The 23,666-nt window shown below is 36.6% G+C and overlaps 1 protein-coding gene across 7 annotated transcripts in view; it reads right to left on the bottom strand.

The window, feature by feature from the left end:
* Positions 1-23,666, bottom strand: part of LRRFIP2 (LRR binding FLII interacting protein 2) — a 118,484-nt gene that overhangs the window by 20,470 nt on the left and 74,348 nt on the right. For all 7 annotated transcript variants that reach the window (XM_069541139.1, XM_069541141.1, XM_069541140.1 and 4 more), the window contains 2 exons: positions 18,662-18,832; positions 5,336-5,428 (listed from right to left, as the gene is read on the bottom strand). In XM_069541139.1, the coding sequence (XP_069397240.1) occupies positions 5,336-5,428; positions 18,662-18,832 (264 nt within the window). The remainder of the gene's footprint in view (positions 1-5,335; positions 5,429-18,661; positions 18,833-23,666) is intronic.

Genomic DNA, 23,666 nt, shown 5'->3' with positions numbered 1-23,666 from the left:
AAAAAACAAACAACCCAATCCAAAAATGGGCAGAAGACCTAAATAGACATTTCTCCAAAGAAGACATACAGATGGCTAAGAAGCACATGAAAAGCAGCTCAACATCACTAATTATTAGAGAAATGCAAATCAAAACTACAATGAGGTGAGACCTCACACCAGTTACAATGGGCATCAACAGAAAATCTACAAACAATAAATGCTGGAGAGGGTGTAGAGAAAATGGAAGCCTCTTACACTGCTGGTGGCAATGTAAACTGATACAGCCACTATGGAGAACAGTATGGAGGTTCCTTAAAAAACTAAAAATAGAATTACCATATGATCCAGCAATCCCACTACTGGGCATATACCCAGAGAAAACCATAATTCAAAAAGACACATGCACCCCAATGTTCAGTGCAGCACTATTTACAATAGCCAGGTCACGGAAGCAACGTAAATGCCCATCAACAGACGAATGAATAAAGATGTGGTACATATATACAATGGAATATTACTCAGCCATAAAAAGGAACAAAATTGGGTCATTTCTAGAGACATGGATGGATCTAGAGACTGTCATATAGAGTGAAGTAAGTCAGAAAGAGAAAAACAAATATAGTGTATTAACACATATATGTGGAACCTAGAAAAATGGTACAGATGAACCAGTTTGCAGGGCAGAATTGAGACACAGATGTAGAAAAGAAACGTATGGACACCAATCGGGGAAAGCAGGGTGGTGGTGGTGGTGGTGTGATGAATTGGGCGATTGGGATTGACATGTATACACTGATGTGTATAAAATTCATGAGTAATAAGAACCTGCTGTATAAAAGAATAAAAAAAATTAAAATAAATGTGACACAGACACTAAGTAATAAGCAAATGCTGTTGGAAAAATGGTGCCAACAACAACAACAAAAGCCAAAAGAACATGTTATTATATGCTACACAGAAAGAAGATACCCACTCATTCACTCAATAATAGCAGGAAAATTTAAAAGTCAAATTATTTATACTGTAACCATCAGTACATCTTTTGGGTAGAAAAAAATTTTTGTTTTATTTTGAATAGCTATTGGACTGAGAGATTTGGGGGTTTTCTATGGCTGGTCCAAAATAATCAGTTTAATATGCTAAGATAATTATACAAAATAGAAATCATGGAGCTGCAGATCTGTGCTAAAGAAAATTATGTAAAATCCTAAAAGAAGCCCATTCTAAATAGTGACCAGATTTCAACTTAACTTTACAAACTACCTGCTTTTGCTATACAGTTTTCACGTCTCATTTTAAATTTCCCAAGTAAAAAATTTAAATAGAATCAGTAGTTCACAGTCACAATTCAAAACTCTTAACCGAGTTGTTAATTAATACCTCAGAAGGTTTTTCCAGCTTTAGACAGAATTACAGGAACTTGGTATTTTAGCAGCAGAAACTCTAAAAGGTAGCTTTCTTTCTTTAAAACTGCTTGGTCTACCACACTTTAACAAGTAATTTTGTTTCCCAAGTGTCTATTGAGAGGATAGGGTCCTTGGAGGTGTGAAATGACCTGGATACCAGAATGCCCCTAACTATGGAGGGTGTGATCCGGAGGGCTTCACATCCACGCCTGTCCACCACAGGTGCTCTCGGGGATTTTGGCCAGCTTTTCCCTACCCCACCTAACCTCTGGTAGAACGGAGGCTTCCTAACTATGTCTTCAGGCCAAGGGTTTCCTTCTCTCTTTTCCCTCCATGCTGCCGTTCCCTGACAAGTTAAGCCTCTGTGGAACAGAGAGCTCATATGCCATGAGGTGTACGTGGCTGCCAGTCAAAAGGCCACATGGGATGAACTGGCAGGGATTTTTTCAGCTCCAGTGTCCTTGGAATCTACCTGAAGGGTTTAGCAAAAAGGCACTGAAGACTTTTTCCTTATCTGGGCCCCTGCTTTAGGGAGTTGCAAGGATATGATTAGAGGTGACATCATAGTCTGGCAGCTCCAGCAAATCTTACATTCCTATCCACTTCCGTAATTAAAATGATTTTAATCTCTTCCTATTTTATTCACCAAAGATTTATGGGATGCTAATAACTTTCCCCCCACCCCCTATCCTTTTGCTTCTTATCCAAATTCTTACAATGTAAGGATATCAAATTACCCACAGAGTTTGAATTAAATGCCTGTGGCTGTTTCTGCATAAAAATCCTGGGGAAATAAAGAACAACTTCCTTAGAAAGTTCCTACTTGTAGGTTTTACAAGCCCAGAGTCAGCTGGAGAGAAGAGTTCTTTCCAGGCATAGGATTAGGTTTTCCCATGGAAGTTTCTGTCTTCTGCTTATTCATATTTCACTCTGTATAAATGCTCTAAAAATAGTCAAAGGACAGAATTTTAGGAATCTCTACGTTAAATTTACATTGGTCTATTCCTCATCAATGAGCTTTGGGCCAAAGCCCAATTTGATCTCATACCCTAATGTTTTTATCTTTCCAAAGCAGTGTCTCCTGGAGTTCAAACACCTCTTTTGTCATGGTGTCTACTCTCTGCTGCATACGCTGATTCTCCTGCAGAGGAAGAGGGGAAGAGAAGTAATAAAAGAGCACAAAGAAAAAGGGGACGGCGTTAGAGGGAGGAAAACAGAACAAAAATAAAGCCAATAAAGAAACTTAACAAAAGCAGAAAGTCTGTGATCAACAGGAAAGATGGCATCCAGTGTCTTAGAAGGAAAGATGACATCCAGCGTCTTGGCGCTGTGTCGGTATGACAGCAAGTGAGAGGACTGGGGGCAGCTGCTCCAGCCACAGCTATGAGGCAGCAAGCCAGCTGGGGCTTCTGTGTACACCCAGCTCCACACATGTACTCTTCCTCTCATAAGTGCCTTTCCCCCAAACATGGGACAACTTACACTTTTAGAGAGGGAAATTCAGGTTTTCTTATGAACAAATGATCCTTATCACAGACAACAAGCAGTAGTTTTGAACCCTATTTTTTTAAGAAGAACTAAAAAACTCCAAGAGGGACATAGCTCAATCATTTTGAATTCCTGTTAGCAGAATCTATGATAGCAAGAACATCATAAATTACACATTTCACATCAGTTTTTAGAAAAACTAGATTTCTAGCATTTAGCAATTCTTAACTCTTCTGACTAGGCACTGATGCTCAATTTATACTCTCTTATATTTAGCAGGTTCTTTTATGCATTATTGGTAAATTATCATCTTCCACTTTCCCTACTCATACATTTCTCATCTACTTTACCACGTGGTTCTCCATTCTAAAGACCAAAAAACATTATTTTGGCAAAGTCAGGATTCTTCAGTTATAAGTAAATGTGCATATTAACATCTGAAGGATGTTAATTCTAAACATAAAAAGTACTTAAGGGCTTCCCTGGTGGTGCAGTGGTTGAGAGTCCGCCTGCCGATGCAGGGGACACAGGTTCGTGCCCCGGTCCGGGAAGATCCCACATGCTGTGGACCGGCTGGGCCTGTGAGCCATGGCCGCTGAGCCTGCGCGTCCGGAGCCTGTGCTCCGCAATGGGAGAGGCCACAACAGTGAGAGGCACGCGTACCGCAAAAAAAAAAAAAAAAAAAAAAACTCTTAAAACTAAGGTTTTTAAAGTTTGTATACCCTGCACCCTGGGCTTTTAAATTGGAAACCATACTGACAAATTGTAAAAATCAAGCATTAAAATAGCTCTTAAATGCAATCAACAAACTAAAAACTAGAACACTTAACCAATTCTAACATAAGTTACTGAATTTGAGAAGCAGCTCCCAAAGTAGTTTTATTATTCTTTGGAAACCATATGGGGAAAAGTACATATTTTAATTAGAAAAAGAAATAAGAAGTGGCTGGCATATTGACACACATAAAAAAGAGGACAAAAAGGGAGAAGAATTCACGTGATTTTTAACTGCCAGCAGAATACAGAGTTTGGATAATATGCTTCTTGCCATATATGGAAAAACTAAGGCAATTAACTTCACATGTAATCTGATATTTTCAAAGGGTTCTGTGTTTGCATTTAGAATTCACAAATTCTATCTGCTTTCAGCAGGCTATGTTCAATTCAATTATTCTCAAGAATGACAAAAAAAGTAACACAAATCCACAAAAAGAGTCACTTCTTTTCTTCTATTAAATGGTTTTTAAAGTCATTTATAGGGGGAGAGATTAAGTGAGGCAGGCCCATGGGGGAAGAGAAAAAGAGGGAGGGAAGGGGGGGTGGTTCTGAAGGACGAGGGGCCGGGCTGAGTTGACTGTGATGCATGTGGCATCTCCGGGGTTGTCAAGAGCTGGCCTTTCTGGGACTTCCCTGGTGGTCCAGTGGTAAAGAATCCGCCTTCCAATGCAGGGGACATGGGTTCGATCCCTGGTCAGGATACTAAGATCCCACATGCCTGGGGCAACTAAGCCCACGTGCCACAACTACTGAGCCCATGCACCCGGGAGCCCGCGTGCCACACTAGAGAGAGAAAACCTGCGTGCCACAACTAGAGAGAAGCCCACGCGCCACAACAAAGAGCCTGTGTGCCGCAGTGAAGACCTGATGCAGCCAAAAAATAAAAAATAATTTAAAAAATGAAACAAATAGATTATTTTTTTTTTTAAAAAAAGCTGCCTTCCTGATATCACCACGGGATCAACACTAAGTTAACATTAGACGTGCTTGATAACCTCACCAAGAAAGTGAGCATGACCCCTTCCCAACAAACCTCACCCCATATTTATAAAAAATGACAACCTCAAGAGGAAAACCACATTTAAAGAAAAACAGAGATGCATGCAAGCTGGCAGGCACAAAAGGATGATACATGCTTTCAAAGATTCCTTGGAGGCCCACACTCCTCTTTCCCTCCTAGGATATTGCTGTGGCCCTCAGAGCTCCTCCACCCCAGGAACCTGAGTCACAGCCCCGGGCAACCTTCACCTCTTGTCTACTACCAGGCGTCTTGAAACAATTTCTTCTTTTCATTTAGCCATCTCAGAAATGCACCTACCTGAGTGACGATCAAAATTCTTATTCCCCAAGAATCATGTCCCCAAATATAGCATTCACTACATTCCAAAGAATCATGGTACTTTTGCCCATTTCCTAAGATATCTTTAGGAAACAATGTGCTTAGGAATAAAAGACAATTATAAAAGCTTCTGCTATTAAAAGGCGAAATATTTATAGGGTTCACAGTATTAATTTTTTAAGCCTGCCTTCATGTTTCACGTTTGTAAGATTTTAGGGTACAGCCAAATGTGAAGAGACAAGTTTGTGGCATTTTAACTCCCTTCCCTCCCAACACACATGCCCTCATCCAATTCAGTGCATTTTTTTCCAAAATTAAGTATTTCCACAGTTCATGTACATACCTCAATAAGCTCATCTCTTTGTCGGAGGCCTTCTTTAAGTTCATCCATCTTATGCTGTAGCACACTACACATATGTTTCTGCCTTTCTAACTCCTGTTATTAAACAAATGATACAGTTAACACAGATCATGGCACATGACAGACTGGAACATCTACAATATACCATTAAGCAGCTAAGTGTTATCTCCAGAAACACACCTGCACTGCCCATGTATTGTTAACTTAGAAAAATTCTGTATTCTTTGGAAAGGCTCCGAAAATTCTCAATTTTCATCTCATACGATTATACATCTAGACAACCCAAACTAATCAATGGCAAAATTACTATGAACAATGAAATGACTTGGTAAAGTAACAGGTTATAAAATTAACATACAAAATTCAATAATCATCACAGATCAAAATAAAACCTAGAGAGAAGATATAATAAACACAATATCAAAAAATAAAGTAAATACATACATGTAAAATTACAAGATATACCCAAAATCAATATGAGGAAAATTATATAAAACATTCCTGGAAGACAGGGAAGTAGGACTGAACAAAAGGAAAGGCATCTTCTTGGATGAAAAGATTCAGCATCACAAAAATACATGTTATGCCCTAAATTAATCTATACATTTAATGCAGTCCAAATAAAAATACCATCAGGTTTTTTTCTCATCAGAGTAAGACAAGTTGATTATAAAGTTTATTTGGAAGAAAAACAAGAAAAAAAAAAGCTAGAAAAACACAAAACGAAAACGAAGAAAGCTAATCTTACTAGATATTAAAACATAAGGCTTATACAATTAAAACAATGTTGTAATGGCTCATGAATACAGACCAATGGAGTAGAATAGAAAATCCATAAATAGACCCAATTACATATACAAGTACATTAAACAACAAAAAAAAAAACAAAAAGAGCAGCTAAAATCAATGAGAAAAGATAGACTTTTAAATGAAATGTTGGCATAACTGGATATACACATGGAAAAAGAAAATTGGAACCAAATTTTGTACCATACACCAGAACAAATGCACAGAAGGGAAAGAGAGAGAGAAAGACAGGCAGAGAGAGAGACAGAGAAAGAAGAAAGGAAGTAAGAACATACAGTTACTAGAGAAAAGATGAGTGAACTGCTATAACCAAGGAGCAGGTAAAAATTACCCAAAAATGACTCAAAAATCCACAAGCAAGAAGGGGAAAGGGGTAACAAATAAGACTACATAGAAATGAAAACTTTTGAATGGCAAAAAACACGATAAGCAAGGCAAAAAGACAAATGACTATAAAAAATTTTTACAATTTATATTTACTTTCTTTCCATATAGAGAGCCTCTAAAATTAGAAATAAAGAGGAAAAAACCCACTATTATGTAGAACAGTAGGCTAAAAAAATGGACAGTTCACAGAGAAACAAATTGCTTTGAATATGAAAAGATGCCCATACTAAGGGAAATGTAAATTAAAACTGTATTTCTCACTGAAACACCAGTAAGAGTCCAAAAACTTGACAATATACTCAGGGAAAAGTAGTGTGGAGAAGGAAACAGACCCTCTCATTTGTGGGAATGCAAAATTGTATAATCCCTACAAAGGAGAATTTGTTACATATAGCAGGATTACCACACCTTTTGACCCGGCAAACTTACTTTTCTGACTCCCATAGACACCAGCAAAAACACAGAAAGACCTATGCAGTACATTCGTCTTTGTAGGACTATTTTTAACAGCAAGAGACTGCAAACAACTCCAACGTCCATTAACAGGGAACTGGTGGAATAAACTATAGTACAATGGAATAAGTGTACAGTTATAAGAAAAGAACAAGGAAGAGCTCTCTATACTACAATCATCAGGTGATGAAACCCAGATGCAGAACAATATAATATGCTAAGAATGGAGGGATACAAATATGTGTGTGTGTGTGTGTGTGTGTATATACACACATATATATATATACACACACACATACATATTTTTGAATGGCAAAAAAATGTCTTCTTAAGATTCAAAAAAAATGGAAGGATAAACCATTTAATTAAAAAAATTTCCTTAGGCAGTCTACCTGAAAAAGTATTCAGAGTAATGATAGTAAAGATGATCCAAAATCTTGGAAACAGAATGGAGAAAATACAAGAAACGTTTCACAAGGACCTAGAAGAACTAAAGAGCAAACAAACAATGATGAACAACACAATAAGTGAAATTAAAAATTCTCTAGAAGGAATCAATCACAGAATAACTGAGGCAGAAGAACAAATAAGTGACCTGGAAGATAAAACAGTGGAAATAACTACTGCAGAGTGAATAAAGGAAAAAGAATGAAAAGAATTCAGACAGTCTCAGAGACCTCTGGGACAACATTAAATGCACCAACATTTGAATTATAGGGGTCCCAGAAGAAGAAGAGAAAAAGAAAGGGACTGAGAAAATATTTGAACAGATTACAGTTGAAAACTTCCCTAACATGGGAAAGGAAATAGTCAAGTTCAGGAAGCACAGAGAGTCCCATACAGGATAAATCCAAGGAGAAACATGCCAAGACACATATTAATCAAACTATCAAAAATTAAATACAAAGAAAAAATATTAAAAGCAGTAAGGGAAAAGCAACAAATAATATACAAGGGAATCCCCATAAGGCTATCAACTGATCTTTCAGCAGAAACTGCAAGCCAGAAGGGAGTGGCGGGACATATTTAAAGTGATGAAAGGGAAAAAGCTACAACCAAGATTACTCTGTCCAGCAAGAATCTCATTGAGATTTGATGGAAAATGAAAACCTTTATAGACAAGCAAAAGCTAAGAGAATTCAGCACCACCAAACCAGCTTATGACAAAAGCTAAAGGAACTTCTCTAGGCAGGAAACACAAGAGGAGTAAAAGACCTACAAAAACAAACCCAAAACAATTAAGAAAATGGTAATAGGAACATACATGTCGATAACTACCTTAAATGTAAATGGATTAAATGCTCCAACCAAAAGACATAGACTGGCTGAATGGATACAAAAACAAGACCCATATATATGCTGTCTACAAGAGACCCACTTCAGACCCAGGGACACATACAGACTGAAAGTGAGGGGATGGAAAAAGATATTCCATGCAAATGGAAATCAAAAGAAAGCTGGAGTAACAATTCTCATATCAGACAAAATAGACTTTAAAATAGACTATTACAAGAGACAGAGAAGGACACTACATAATGATCAAGGGATCAATCCAAGAAAAAAATACAATAATTGTAAATATTTACGCACCCAACATAGGAACACCTCAATACATAAGGCAAATGCTAACAGCCATAAAAGGGGAAATCGAGAGTAACACAATCGTAGTAGGGGACGTTAACACCCCACTTACACCATTGGACAGATCATCCAAAATGAAAATAAATAAGGAAACACAAGCTTTAAATGATACATTAAACAAGATGGACTTGATATTTATAGACATTCCATCCAAAAACAACAGAATACGCTTTCTTCTCAAGTGCTCATGGAACATTCTCCAGGATAGATCGTATCTTGGGTCATAAATCAAGCCTTGGTAAATTTAAGAAAATTGAAATCATATCAAGTATCTTTTCTGACCACAACGTTATGAGACTAGATATCAATTACAAAAAAAAATATGTAAAAAATACAAACACACGGAGGTTAAACAATACACTACTAAATAACCAAGAGACACTGAAGAAATCAAAAAGGGAATCGAAAAATACCTAGAAACAAATGACAATGAAAACACGATGACCCAAAACCTATGGGATGCAGCAAAAGCAGTTCTAAGAGGGAAGTTTATAGCTATACAAGCCTACCTCAAGAAACAAGAAACATCTCAAATAAACGACCTAACCTTACACCTAAAGCAATTAGAGAAAGAAGAAAAAACAAAACCCAAAGTTAGTGGAAGGAAAGAAATCATAAAGATCAGAGCAGAAATAAATGAAATAGAAACAAAGAAAACAATAGCAAAGATCAATAAAACTAAAAGCTGGTTCTTTGAGAAGATAAACAAAACTGATAAACCATTAACCATACTCATCAAGAAAAAGAGGGAGAGGACTCAAATCCATAAAATTAGAAATGAAAAAGGAGAAGTTACGACACCGCAGAAATACAAAGCATCCTAAGAGACTACTACAAGCAATTCAATGCCTATAAAATGGACAACCTGGAAGAAACGGACAAATTCTTAGAAAGGTATAACCTTCCAAGACTGAACCAGGAAGAAATAGAAAATATGAACAGACCAATCACAAGAAATGAAATTGAAACTGTGATTAAAAATCTTCCAACAAACAAAAGTCCAGGACCAGATGGCTTCACAGGTGGATTCTATCAAACATTTAAGAAGAGCTAACACCCATCCTTCTCAAACTCTTCCAAAAAATTGCAGAGGAAGGAAAACTCCCAAACTCATTCTATGAGCCCACCATCACCCTGATACCAAAACCAAATAAAGATACTACTAAAGAAGAAAATTACAGACCAATATCACTGATGAATATAGATGCAAAAATTCTCAACAAAATACTAGCAAACAGAATCCAACAACACATTAAAAGGATCATACACCATGATCAAGTGGGATTTATTCCAGGATGCAAGGATTCTTCAATATACGCAAATCAATCAATGTGATACACCATATTAACAAACTGAAGAATAAAAACCATATGACCATCTCAATAGATGCAGAAAAAGCTTTTGACAAAATTCAACACCCATTTATGATAAAAACTCTACAGAAAGTGGGCAAAGAGGGAACCTACCTCAACATAATAAAGGCCATATATGACAAACCCACAGCAAACATCATTCTCAATGGTGAAAAACTGAAAGCATTTCCTCTAAGATCAGGAACAAAACAAGGATGTCTACTCTCACCACTATTATTCAACATAGTTTTGGAGTCCTAGCCATGGCAATCAGAGAAGATAAAGAAATAAAAGGAATACAAATTGGAAAAAAAGAAGTAAAACTGTCACTGTTTGCAGATGACATGATACTATACATAGAGAATCCTAAAAATGCCACCAGAAAACTATTAGAGCTAATCAATGAATTGGGTAAAGTTGCAGGATACAAAATTAATGCACAGAAATCTCTTGCATTCCTATATACTAATGACGAAAAACCTGAAAGAGAAATTAAGGAAACACTCCCATTTACCATTGCAACAAAAAGAATAAAATACCTAGGAATAAACCTACCTAGGGAGACAAAAGACCTGTATGCAGAAAACTATAAGACACTGATGAAAGAAATTAAAGATGATACCAACAGATGGAGAGATATACCATGTTCTTGGATTGGAAGAATCAATATTGTGAAAATGACTATACTACCCAAAGCAATCTAGAGATTCAATGCAATCCCTATCAAATTACCAATGGCAGTTTTTTACGGAACTAGAACAAAAAATCTTAAAATTTGTATGGAGACACAAAAGACCCCGAATAGCCAAAGTAGTCTTGAGGGAAAAAAACGGAGCTGGAGGAATCAGACCCCCTGACTTCAGACTATACTACGAAGCTACAGTAATCAAGACAATAAGGTACTGGCACAAAAACAGAAATACAGATCAATGGAACAGGAGAGAAAGCCCAGAGATAAACCCACGCACCTATGGTTAACTAATCTATGACAAAGGAGTCAAGGATATACAATGGAGAAAAGACAGTGTGTTCAATTAGTGGTGCTGGGAAAACTGGACAGATACATGTAAAAGAATGAAATTAGAACACTCCCTAAAACCATACACAAAAATAAACTCCAAATGGATTAGAGACCTAAATGTAAGACCAGACACTATAAAACTCTTAGAGGAAAACATAGGAAGAACACTCTTTGACATAAATCACAGCAAGATCTTTTTTGACCCACCTCCTAGAGTAATGGAAATAAAAACAAAAATAAACAAATGGGACCTAATGAAATTTCAAAGCTTTTGCACAGCAAAGGAAACCATAAACAAGACAAAAAGACAACTCTCAGAATGGTAGAAAATATTTGCAAACGAATCAACGGACAAAGGATTAATCTCCAAAATACATAAACAGCTCATGCGGCTCAATATTAAAAAAACAAACAACCCAATCCAAAATTGGGCAGGAGACCTAAATAGACATTTCTCCAAAGACATACAGATGGCCAAGAGGCACATGAAAAGCTGCTGAACATCACTAATTATTAGAGAAATGTAAATCAAAACAACAATGAGGTATCACCTCACACCAGTTAGAATGGGCATCATCAGAAAATCTACAAACAACAAATGCTCGAGAGAGTGTGGAGAAAAGGGAACCCTCTTGCACTGTTGGTGGGAATGTAAACTGATATAGCCACTATGGAGAACAGTATGGACGTTCCTTAAAAAACTAAAAATAGAATTACCATATGATCCAGCAATCCCACTACTGGGCATATACCCAGAGAAAACCATAATTCAAAAAGACACATGCACCCCAATGTTCACTGCAGCACTATTTACAATAGCCAGGTCATGGAAGCAACGTAAATGCCCATCGACAGACGAATGGAAAATGACGTGGTACATATATACAATGGAATATCACTCAGCCACAAAAAGGAACGAAATTGGGTCATTTGTAGAGACATGGATGGATCTAGAGACTGTCATACAGAGTGAAGTAAGTCAGAAAGAGAAAAACAAATATAGTATATTAACACATATATATGGAACCTAGAAAAATGGTACAGATGAACCAGTTTGCAGGGCAGAAATTGACACAGATGTAGAGAAGAAACGTATGGACACCAAGCAGGGAAAGCGGGGGGGGGGTGGGGGGTGGGTAGGGGTGGTGGTGTGATGAATTGGGAGATTGGATTGACATGTATACACTGATGTGTATAAAAGTGATGACTAGTAAGAACCTGCTGTATAAAAAATAAATAAAATAAAATTCCAAAAAAAAAAAAAACCCAACTACAATGAGGTATCACCTCACATCAGTCAGAATGGCCATCATCAAAAAATCTACAAACAATAAATGCTGGAGAGGGTGTGGAAAAAAGGGAACCCTCTTGTACTGTTGGTGGGAATGTAAATTGATACAGCCACTATGGAGACCAGTTAAAAAACTAAAAATAGAACTACTATACGACCCAGCAATCCCACTACTGGGCATATACCCTAAGAAAACCATAATTCAAAAAGAGTCATGTACCACAGTGTTCATTGCAGCTCTATTTACAATAGCCAGGACATGGAAGCAACCTAAGTGTCCATCGACAGAGGAATGCATAAAGATGTGGCACATATATACAATGGAATATTACTCAGCCACAAAAAGAAATGAAATTGAGTTATTTGTAGTGAGGTGCATAGACCTAGAGACTTTCATACAGAGTGAAGTCAGTCAGAAAGAGAAAAACAAATACTGTATGCTAACACATATATATGGAATCTAAAAAAAAAAAAAAAAATCAGTTCTGAAGAACCTAAGGGCAGGACAGGAATAAAGATGCAGACATAGAGCATGGACTTGAGGACACGGGGAGGGGGAAGGGTAAGCTGGGACGAAGTGAGAGAGTGGCATGGACATATATACACTACCAAATGTAAAACAGATAGCTAGTGGGAAGCAGCCACATAGCACAGGGAGATCAGCTCGGTGCTTTGTGACCACCTAGAGGGGTGGGATAGGGAGGGTGGGAGGGAGATGCAAGAGAGAGGGGATATGGGGATATATGTATACGTATAGCTGATTCACTTTGTTATAAAGCAGAAACTACCACACCATTGTAAAGCAATTATATTCCAATAAATATGTTAAAAAAATTTCCTTAAGGAAGGAAGAAATCGGGATGAAGAGAAAGAGACAAAAGACTGACTTCTTTGAATATATTTTCTTTATTGATTTGATTCAGATCTGTGTAAATAATTCACAAAATTGTAAAACAAAAGTAAATTTAAAAGCAATTCATTGTGGAAGCAACCCAAGTTTCCATCAACAGATGAATGGATAAACAAAATGTGGTACATAAATACAGTGGAATAGTATTCAGGAAGGAAATTCTGACACATGCTACAACATGAATGAACGCTGAGGACATTATGGTAAGTTACATAAACCAGTAACAAAAAGACAAATATTATATGATTCTGCTTATATTAGGTACCTATAAGAGTCAAACTCACAGAGCCAGAGAGTAGAATGGTGGTTGTGAGGAGCTGGAGGAGGAGGAATGGGGAGGTGTGTAATGGGGACAGAGTTTCAGTTTTGCAAGATGAAAAGTTCTGGAGATCTCTTAGACAACGATGTGAATAAACTTTACTGAAATGTGCACTTTAAAATGGTTAAGGTGGTAGATTTTGTTATTTGCTTTTACCAGAATTAAAAGTAATTTCGTAATAAAAATTTAAAAAGCAATTCCTAAGTATTGAAAATAAAACGTAGCGAACCTAGCTATATACGTCCAGTTAGTAGTATAAGCACAGAGAAACTACTTAAAGTAACTTTTAAAAACAATGGTTGTACTATACATAACCTAGAAGCAAAATAACAACCAAAAAGAAAAAAAACAAAAAAACTTTTAACTATTTTCAGTAATTATACTGTTGGTGGTAATGTTGGTATTGCTATTCTAGGTATTGTGGGATAAAGCAATGAAAATAGACTATAACATAATTACTAGCGTCCCTAGTGACTCTGAGACCTGGGAGTGGTAGTGTGGGAAGAAGGAGATACACATATATAAGAGAAAGGAGGTCAAGTAAAAGCCCTACATCCTGAATATAAACTAGAAGTATAAGCATAACATATTTTGACTTTAAAAACAAAAAAAAATACCCCATATACATATTTCCCTGATATAACCACTAAAAAGGTCTATAAACAGTTACCATCTTGGTGGCAAGTACACCCTTAGCACCCACACTGCTCCACTAAAAGAGAACCAGGGGTCCTTGTACTAACAGCTGATTTCAGGTCTGGAGCAGGAAATGTACCAGACGAGTCCAGAACACTTTCTTGTGCTAGACAGCAAAGAAGCTATCACAACCAATTAGACTCAGATCAAAATTACTTGGGAATCAACCTGAAGATGTTCACATTAGTTAAAGGTGGGACAACCTGAAAATCAATAAGAATAAAAGCTACAATGGATTGAAATCATCAAATGCTTGAATTCTTGCCTTCATCATGATTTTTTAAAAAATAATTGGGCACTCTGAGAAGATGTCAAACAACCAATTCCTTATTTTGAAAACTTGTAAACAAAGGAAAAGAATCAAGTTTTAATCCTGCCTTTCCTATGTAAACTGTCTCATTGAGTAATAAGAGATGAGGGGAAATTTCTCTTTAAAGATGGACTTACACTAATAAATAAAGCATAGGAAAGTGAAAAGACAACCCATGGAACGGCAGAAAATATTTGCCAACCATGTATCTGATAAGGAACTTGTATCTAGAATATACAAACTCTAACAATGCAGTAACACAAAGATAATACAATTTAAAAATGCGCAAAGGATCTGAACAGACATTTCTCCAAAGAAGATGTACAAAGAATCAGTAAGCATATCAAAACATACTTGAAATCATTAGTCATCAGGGAGATGCAAAGCAAAACCGCACCTGCTAGAATAGCTAGGAAAAAACTCAGATAAAAACAAGTGTTGGTGAGGATGTGGAGAAATCAGAACCTGCTTACACTTGTACACACTTGCTGGAGGGAATGGTGCAGCTGCTTTGGAAAAGGGTCTGGTTATTCCTCAAATGGTTAAACATAGAGTTGTCATATGACCCAGCAATTCCACTCCTAGGTGTATATTTAAAAGAAAGAAAGACTTATGTCCACACAACAACTTGTACACAAATGTTTACAGCAGCATTATTCATCATAGACAAAAAGTGAAAAAACACCAGATGTCCATCAACACATGAATGGATAAACAAAATGTGGTATACCTATACAATGGACTATTATTAGGTCATAAATAGGAATGAAGTACTGATGCATGCATCACACAGGTGAACTTGAAAATATTAACCGAAGTGAAAGAAGCCAATTATAAAAGACTACAAATTATATGATTCCATTAATATGAAAGTCTAGAAAAGGGAAACCTATAGAGACAGAAAGTAGAATAGTGGTTACTCAGGGCTGAGGGGAGTGAGAGACAGCTAAAGGGTACAGGATTGCTTTCTGACGTGATGAAATATTCTAAAATTGTGGTGATGGTTGAATTTGTCTGTGAAGATACCAAAAAGCCACTGAACTGTACAGTTAAGATGGATGAAGTGTATGGTATGTGAATTATATCTCAATAAAGCTGTTTTAAAACAATAAAAGAAAATGAAAGAAAACAGTAATGATAAAATTAGAATATCTCATTTTGCAACCCCTAATCAACTAATGGATATAAGTATCCAGCTACAGCATCACAGAGAGAGGAGCCATACATCTGGGCCTCCTGAAGGGTTTAGTCTACTTCTCTATGAAGTAGACTAAACCTGTATTTGATTAAACCTCTAAACCTAACTAACTATTTACAGGAAATACAGAGGAAAAAGGAGCATGGTAAAGAACAACAGTAATGAAACAGCAAAATCCCCAAGACTGTCAGAAACTGTTAAAAGAAAAGCAATCCAGTTTCTTCAACACATAAATTGCAAGGGAAAAAAAAGAGATGATAGGAAACCTATAAATAAAAACAGACTTATAAGACATGACAACTAATTCCAATGTGTGGAACTTATCTAGATCCTGATTGTTTTTTTAAGTGCGAAAAAGAACAATCATTTATGACATTGAGACAACTGAAATTTTAACAATGACAGGATATGTAATATGAAAGAATTATTATTAATTTTTAAGATGTGAAATGGTCTTGTTATATTTAAAAAAAAGAAAGTCCATATCATTTAAATTCATATTAAATTCATATTAAAATATGGGGTATTTAGGACTTGCTTCAAATAATGTGAGTGGGGGAAGTAGACAGGGCAAAATTGGCCATACACTGATGGTTTGTTAGGGGTAGGTAATGGGTTCAGGAGAGTTTGTTATACTCTTCTTTTTTTCTTTTTTTGTATGTTTAAAATCTGCCATAAAAGATTTTATTAAATCTCAGATAAGCTTAAAAAAAAAAAGGAAAAAAATTCCCTACTATAATGAATAGCTATTAAGAAAAGAATAATAACACCTGAGACATTCCTAATCAGGCATTCTGTCCCTGAAGTAGGTATAGAGACAATATTTAAGATGCAGCTACCATAATTCCAGCAGGAAACACTAAAGACATTTTGAAAAATGGTATGAATATCATTCTCTACCCTCACAATCTGCTGCTATAATGAAACATACCAGAGTGCCTGACCTCTTTGTATGACTCTGAACAGGAACATCTACTGCACGAGGCAATATCTGTTTAGGAGGAGAGCTCAGGGTGAAGGTACAGCAGAGAGAGACACAACCACAAAGTCTTCTGCAACACAGTACCTGAAGCAGATCCCCAGGGTATTAAAAAAAGCATACAGATTTTTCAAAATCACAAAGCACATGATTTAAAAACAAAAACAAACTGAAAAGCCACAACTCTCTGTATACTAAGACATCTCTGCATCTTAGAAAATTATAGGAGGGAAAAATGAAGTTGGTTAAAATAGCTTATCATAAGGACTTTTTTTTATTTTTAAAATGCTCAAGGACATTTGAGGAGATGGAAAGATAAGAACTCGTTTTAGGACTGATCATTAAATACTTAGCATGAGATTTTCTTCTAATCTGTTAGAAGCAAAGAGCCAGAAATAGCTAAGAAAAATGTGTGGGAAGGCAGAAAAGGAGTCCAAGGACTAAGAAAAGTATGACAGCTCAGACACTCCACAATTGGCCTATGAGATACAGGAAGAATCAAAGAGGAAACATCTATTGTCACCAAATCTTCAATGAGCCACTGTCATCAATATGAAAATACCCAGAGGCCTCTTTGTCACTTTATCTAGACACAAGTTTTCTTACTTTAACATTTTTGTTAATAGACACTATTTTTTTCCGAGGAGTTTTAGATTTACAGCAAAATGGAGCAGAAAGTTGTGTTTCCATATACTCCCACTCCTCTCCCTGCCCCTCAGGAACAGCCTTCCCCCACTATTAACATCCCAAACCAGAGTGGTACATTTGTTACAATCAATGAACCTACATTGACACATCATTGTCACCTAAAGCCCACTGTTTACATTAGGGTTCACTCTCAGTGCTGTACATTCTATGAGTTTTGATAAATGTATAATGTATCTACCATTACACTATGATACAGAATAGTACTGCTGCCCTAAAAATCTCCTGCACTCTACCTCTTCATCCCTCCTTTCCCCAAACCCACTACAAATACTTCCTAATACTTTAAAAGTGACCAAAACAGGCTGGAATGAGCATTTTTGGTCCTCAAGGGAAGAAATTCCTACAGTGTCTACAGTAATAATGCTGGTCCCTTAGAAGTTATATTAACAGCTTTTCTCCCTTTATTATGTACAGATACAGATTGTTGTTGTTTCTAACAATTCACCAAAGCTTATTTCCTAAATTATTATTATTATTTTTAAAACTTTTGCAATGTACTGGCAACGCATTTCTTGACAGTAATATCCACTTGTCCTCTGCTTGGACTGACTAAAACGCTTTTAAAAATCCAGTAAGCTTTTAAGAGAACCCAACTTGTTTTCTGCAGTTGTCAAAAGGCAAATCCAGGCCTTGGGCAGTGGCTTTTATTTTCCATCTGCACATTTTAACAATATAGCTTACAAACCTCTAAAGAAAACATCTGTTGATTTTTGACCCACATCTCCACACTGCAGTTTTTAAATAACTGGTTAAAGACGTCTCTCCAACCATTTAGGAAACAGGTTCTCTTGAAAAATGAGAGAAGAAACGAAAAGAGAAGAGAAGAAAAGAGAAGAAAAGAAAAGAAAAGAGAATAAAATGAACCACCTCACTGAAAGCCTCTGGAGCTTTGGGCAGTTCCAGCCAGTTATAGCAGGAAGAAGTAATTCACTGTAATTGTCCCAATTAAGAGATAGAAAATAAAGATAAAATTTGAGCTGTATTCTATTTTCAGAAACTAAAGGAGGTCATAAGCTTCCCCTTATGAAAATAAGTTAAATCTTATAAAAATTAAGAAAGGAAAACATTTCAGGACCTGCAATCTTACGTTCTGTCAATTTCCTTGCACCAATCAGTTGTGATGGAAATATCATTCCCGGGGATGCTGTGCTCTCCCCATCAAACCCAGTACTTCTTAAATGGCAGGTTTTAATTTTCTGACCCCAGAGAAAGGCATGATGTAAGATGAGCAATTACCTTTGATTTTTCTTCATTTTCTCTATAAAATTCTGCCATCTGTTCCTCCTGCTCTTCAATAACATCCTTGAGGGTATCTACTTGGTATATCAAATTGTTCTTCTCATTGTCTAACTGTGCATTGGAAACCATGGCTTTCTTGTATTTTTCTTCCACTTCAGACAAAGACTCCTAAATGAAAGTCAAAGTCATCAGCCTAATATCTAAAATATGTTCATTGCCTATATGCCATATAACAGGAAACTATAGCACTGGCACAAACACATGAAGATGCATTTTTGCAAAATAAAAGCAGTTTGGGGAACCCTTTGTTTAGTAACATGCACATAAAACATGAGGATGACAAGAAGCCAAGGACGCATCATTATAAGCACTTTATGGGCTCTCTGCTATCCAAAATAAATTCAAGCAGCAGTGCAGCCTCTGAACGATGAAAAGGTGTGCAGACAACATATAAGAGTCATAGTGTAAAAATCATAAAATACAGAATCATTAATGGTTTCAGAAATGTTACTCCTGTAGTTTTTAACAACAGCTATTTGCAACAGAATACAGATACAACAGAAGACAGCCTCTCTTTACTCAAGTAAATTTCATACTTATTTGAATTGCACCACTTCCTGGACCTGTGTTTTCAGTACTTTCTTGGTCTGCATAACATTAATGTAAATGTATAAACATTTTGTCTAGCAACTTCAAATATTAGCCATTTTTAAATAAGTAAGCAATATAAAAACTATTATTTAAGCAAAAAGAGCTACCACTCAATGCCTAAATTTTTATATACTTCAAAGTTTTCTGCCTAAAATAGCTTACAGCCTGTTTCTTAATAACTACATCTATTTTGGTAGATTACTACTACCTAGCAGTATTTTTAAAAGTAAAAAGAAAAACATTTCACATAGAAAAAGTCATCACTTCTGGAAGTAAATTTTTATTTTATTTAAAAAAAATTTTTGGCCATGCGGCATGCAGGATCTCAGTTCCCCAACCAGGAATTGAACCCACACCCCTGCAGTGGAAGTGCAGAGTCTTAACCACTGGACAGCCAGGGAAATCCCTGGAAATAAAATTTTAAAATATTAATGCAAATGTTTAACAAAAGATCAGTGATATAGAACTGAGAGTCCAGAATCCTACATTTATGATCAACTGATATTTGACAAGGGTGCCCAGACAACTCAGTGGGGAAAGAGTAGTTTTTTCAATAAATGGTGTTGGGACAACTGAGATCCACATGCAAGCGAATAAAGTTGGACTCCTACTTCACACCAAACACAAAAATTAACTCAAAATGGATCAGAGACCTAAATTAAAAGCTAAAACTATAAAACGCTTCCCAGAAAACACAGAGTAAATCTTCATTACTTTGGAGTGGGCAATGGTTTCTCAGATACGATACCAAACTATCAATGAAAGAAAAAGTAGACTTTATCAAAATCTTTTATGCTACAAACAATACCACCAAGAAAGTAAAAAGACGACCCACAAAATGGGAGAAAATATTTGTAAATCTTATATCTGATAAGGAACTTGTATCCAGAATATATAAAGAACACTTGGAAATCAATAATTAAAAGACACATCATTCGATTTTAAAATGGGTAAGGATATGACCAGATATTCCTCCAAAGATGGTGTGCAAATGGACAATAAGAATACAGAAACTTTCTTAATATAATTAGTGATTAGGGAAATGCATATCAAAACCATAATGAGATACTACTTCAGATCTACTAGGATGGTTATTATCTATAATCAAAAAATGAGAAACAAGATAAGTGTTGGTGAGGATATGAAAAAACTAGACTCCTCATACATTGCTGGGAAGAAGGTAAAATACTGCAGCTACTTTGGAAAACAGGTTGGCAGTACTTCAAAATGTTAAACACAGAGTTACCATATGATCCAACAATTCTATTGCTAGGTAATCTACCCAAGAGAAATGAAAAGATATGTCTATACAAAAAGCTGTACACAAATGTTTACAGCAGCATTATTCATAATAGCCCCAAACTGGAAACAATCCAAATGCCTATCAACTCACAAATGGATAAACAAAATGTAGTAAATCCATATAGTGGAATACTACTCAGCCATTTTATACACACACACACACACACGGGTGTGTATGTGTATATATGTACATATATGTATACACACATATGTATACATATGTGTGTATACATGTATATACACACACACTCTGATGTGTTTTATAACACGGATGAATCTTGAAAACATTATGTTAAGTAAAAAGCCAATCACGGGCTTCCCTGGTGGCACAGTGGTTGAGAGTCCACCTGCCGATACAGGGGACATGGGTTTGTGCCCCGGTCTGGGAAGATCCCACATGCCGCGGAGCGGCTGGGCCCATGGCCTGTGCTGCTCTGCAACGGGAGAGGCCACAACAGTGAGAGGCCTGCGTACAGCAAAAAAAAAAAAAAAAAAAAAAAAAAGCCAATCACGAAAGACAACATAGACTAGTGGTTACCCAGGGCTAGGTGCAGGAGTGGGAGTGCAGGAGTGGGGAACATCTGCTGATTAGTATGGGGTTTCTTCTTGGGGTAGTGAAAATGTTCTAAAATTGGTGATGGTTGCACAATTCTGTGACTATGCAAAAAAACCCCACTGAATTGTACACTTTAAATGGGTAAATTTTATGGTATGTGATTTAAATCTCAATAAAGATACACACAAACACATATGCATACACTTAATAATTCTTCACAACCCAGGACTGTATTAACAGGTAAGATTTATATTATGATTGAGAACAAATGTACCCAAAATAAAGAATATAAGCCCAGTTAACTGTATAATGGTTCAAATATAGTAGGTATCTTAACACAATGCAGAATTTAGAATGATTCTCATCCATCTCAGAGACTAATAGCAAAAAAAAAAGTCCTCCTCACAACTCAGTCCCATACAAAATGGGGCATGACTGCATGAACACCAGAATCTAAGACAGTTCAAGCAGTAGCTGCAAGGACACAATATATAACATAATAAAACTGACATAAAATGTATGGAGTGTACTTTTTCCTTTAAACAAAAGACCACAGAAGACTATTTTAAACTTAAGTGTCAAGGTAGTTTGTTGTTGTTGTTTTGGCCACACGGCTTGCAGGGTCTTAGCTCCCCAACCAGGGACTGAACCCTCAGCCGTGAAAGATCGCAGTCCTACCACTGGACCGCCAGTGAATTCCCTCAAGGTAGTTTTAATGATTTTAATCTAGCTCACACAGTGATACCCATAAGGAATGAGTTTTACTTAAACGTGTCTAAGGCCGCGATGTTCAGTGTAGGTGCTGGACTAGAAGCAACAGCATTATCTGGGACCTGGTTAAAAACGCAAATTTTCAACCACTCCGTCCTAGACCTACTGAATGAGAAAATCTGGGAGTAGAGTCCAGCAATCTGTGATAACAAGACCCAGGTGACTGTGGAGGGAGGGTAGAGGGGGGAAAAAACACCTCAAAGGCAGACATACTTAAGAATAATGTCATAAGCAGTGACTGAGCATCCTTTTTTAATAGAATATAGATATATCACACCACCATGCTTTGACCACCAACCAGGTAATTTTTTAAAAGATTTTTTTCCATTTAAAAGAGTCATTTCAAGGATAAACATAATTTGAAGTCAAGTTCAATTACACACTAACCATGAATTAAGGAAAGGGGACTTATCTGTTCAGAGTCTCAAATAAGGTTAATCTGTTTTTTGTATCTTTCAAAAAAATGAAATAAATGGTAGATCTAAAAGGTAAGGGGAAAATGTTTAAGATAAAATAAAAAACGAGTAAGAATGCCTTTGAATCACTTGCTTTCCTGATACATTATGTTACGTACGAGACTTTAAAATGAATGTATTTATTGAATGTACTGGATTTGTTCCATTGATCTAAGATATTTCCAAGTCATATCTCTAAAACCTTAAAAGGGGGATTAAATCCTGAAGATGAGAGCAGTAAGACTAACTGAGCACATCAGCTCACTAACTCTGGGATCTTCCTGATGTTTACCGACAACCACACACTGCTGTCAGCAGTGTCCAGGCTTCCTGGGGGCGCTCTCCATAGGCCTTCCCACCCTTTCTGGACCATAATCCCCTGCATGAAGTTTCTGGCTGGTAGCTGGGCTAAGTCCAATCATGCTTGGTGGCTGAGCAAAGCCTTGACCATCAGGTCTACACTCTGTCCTTTGAGCATATCCTGAGTCACCTTTCTGAATGCCCTGCTTACGCATTTTTAGAGGCCTGGTGTGTATTTCTATTTCAAATAGGGACCTACATGTATTCAGAGAAACTTAAGAGTAATTCATAATACTAGGTTTGAACTTCATAAGAAAACATAGGGAAGAGCATGAAAATCAAGTGCCATTTACAAGTAAAATGTCTGCCTCACATGGACACTTCTACTGAAAACTGGTAGCCATCCTTGACTGGAAGAAATAAGGCCCATTTAAATTTACCTCCAAATGCTTCAAGGCACCGAATCTGTGTAACCCTTTTTGATCTATGTGAAAAACAATCAAAACAAAAAGAAAACACAGTCCTCATGCTTCAGGGTCCTTCCTCCAGAAGGAATATTTATAGTAATGCTCTTTCTCTTAGATGCTTCTTCCTTCTACTCCTAATACTGACTGAATTTGGTGGCAGAAACAGGCAATGCTCTTTCATTTAGCTTGGAAGAATTTTAAGGTCTAATTCTCAATAAAAAATATTCTTAGAACACTTTTTAGGGTTTTGCCCAACTCAATTTTGTAAGGCTAAGACACAAGGGATACGTAAGTATTTTATAAGGTTTAAAAACTGTAAGGCATAATATCTTTTCCTGAATATTCCAAAAACTACAGTACACATTTAAACATAAGCAGAGATTGGAAGTTCGCCTTTCCTATGCATTGCAGGTTAAGCACATGCTTGAAAGACAAACACTGTTAGTAAAGCTATGTGCAGTGGGGTTAATAGAATTTGTGAAACCACCATTACCAACACT

The sequence above is a fragment of the Delphinus delphis genome, chromosome 10 (assembly GCF_949987515.2).
Source record: "Delphinus delphis chromosome 10, mDelDel1.2, whole genome shotgun sequence".
Classification (NCBI taxonomy): Eukaryota; Metazoa; Chordata; class Mammalia; order Artiodactyla; family Delphinidae; genus Delphinus; species Delphinus delphis.
Note: the sequence above shows the minus strand (reverse complement) of the source record. Positions and strands in the feature narration are given on the sequence as shown.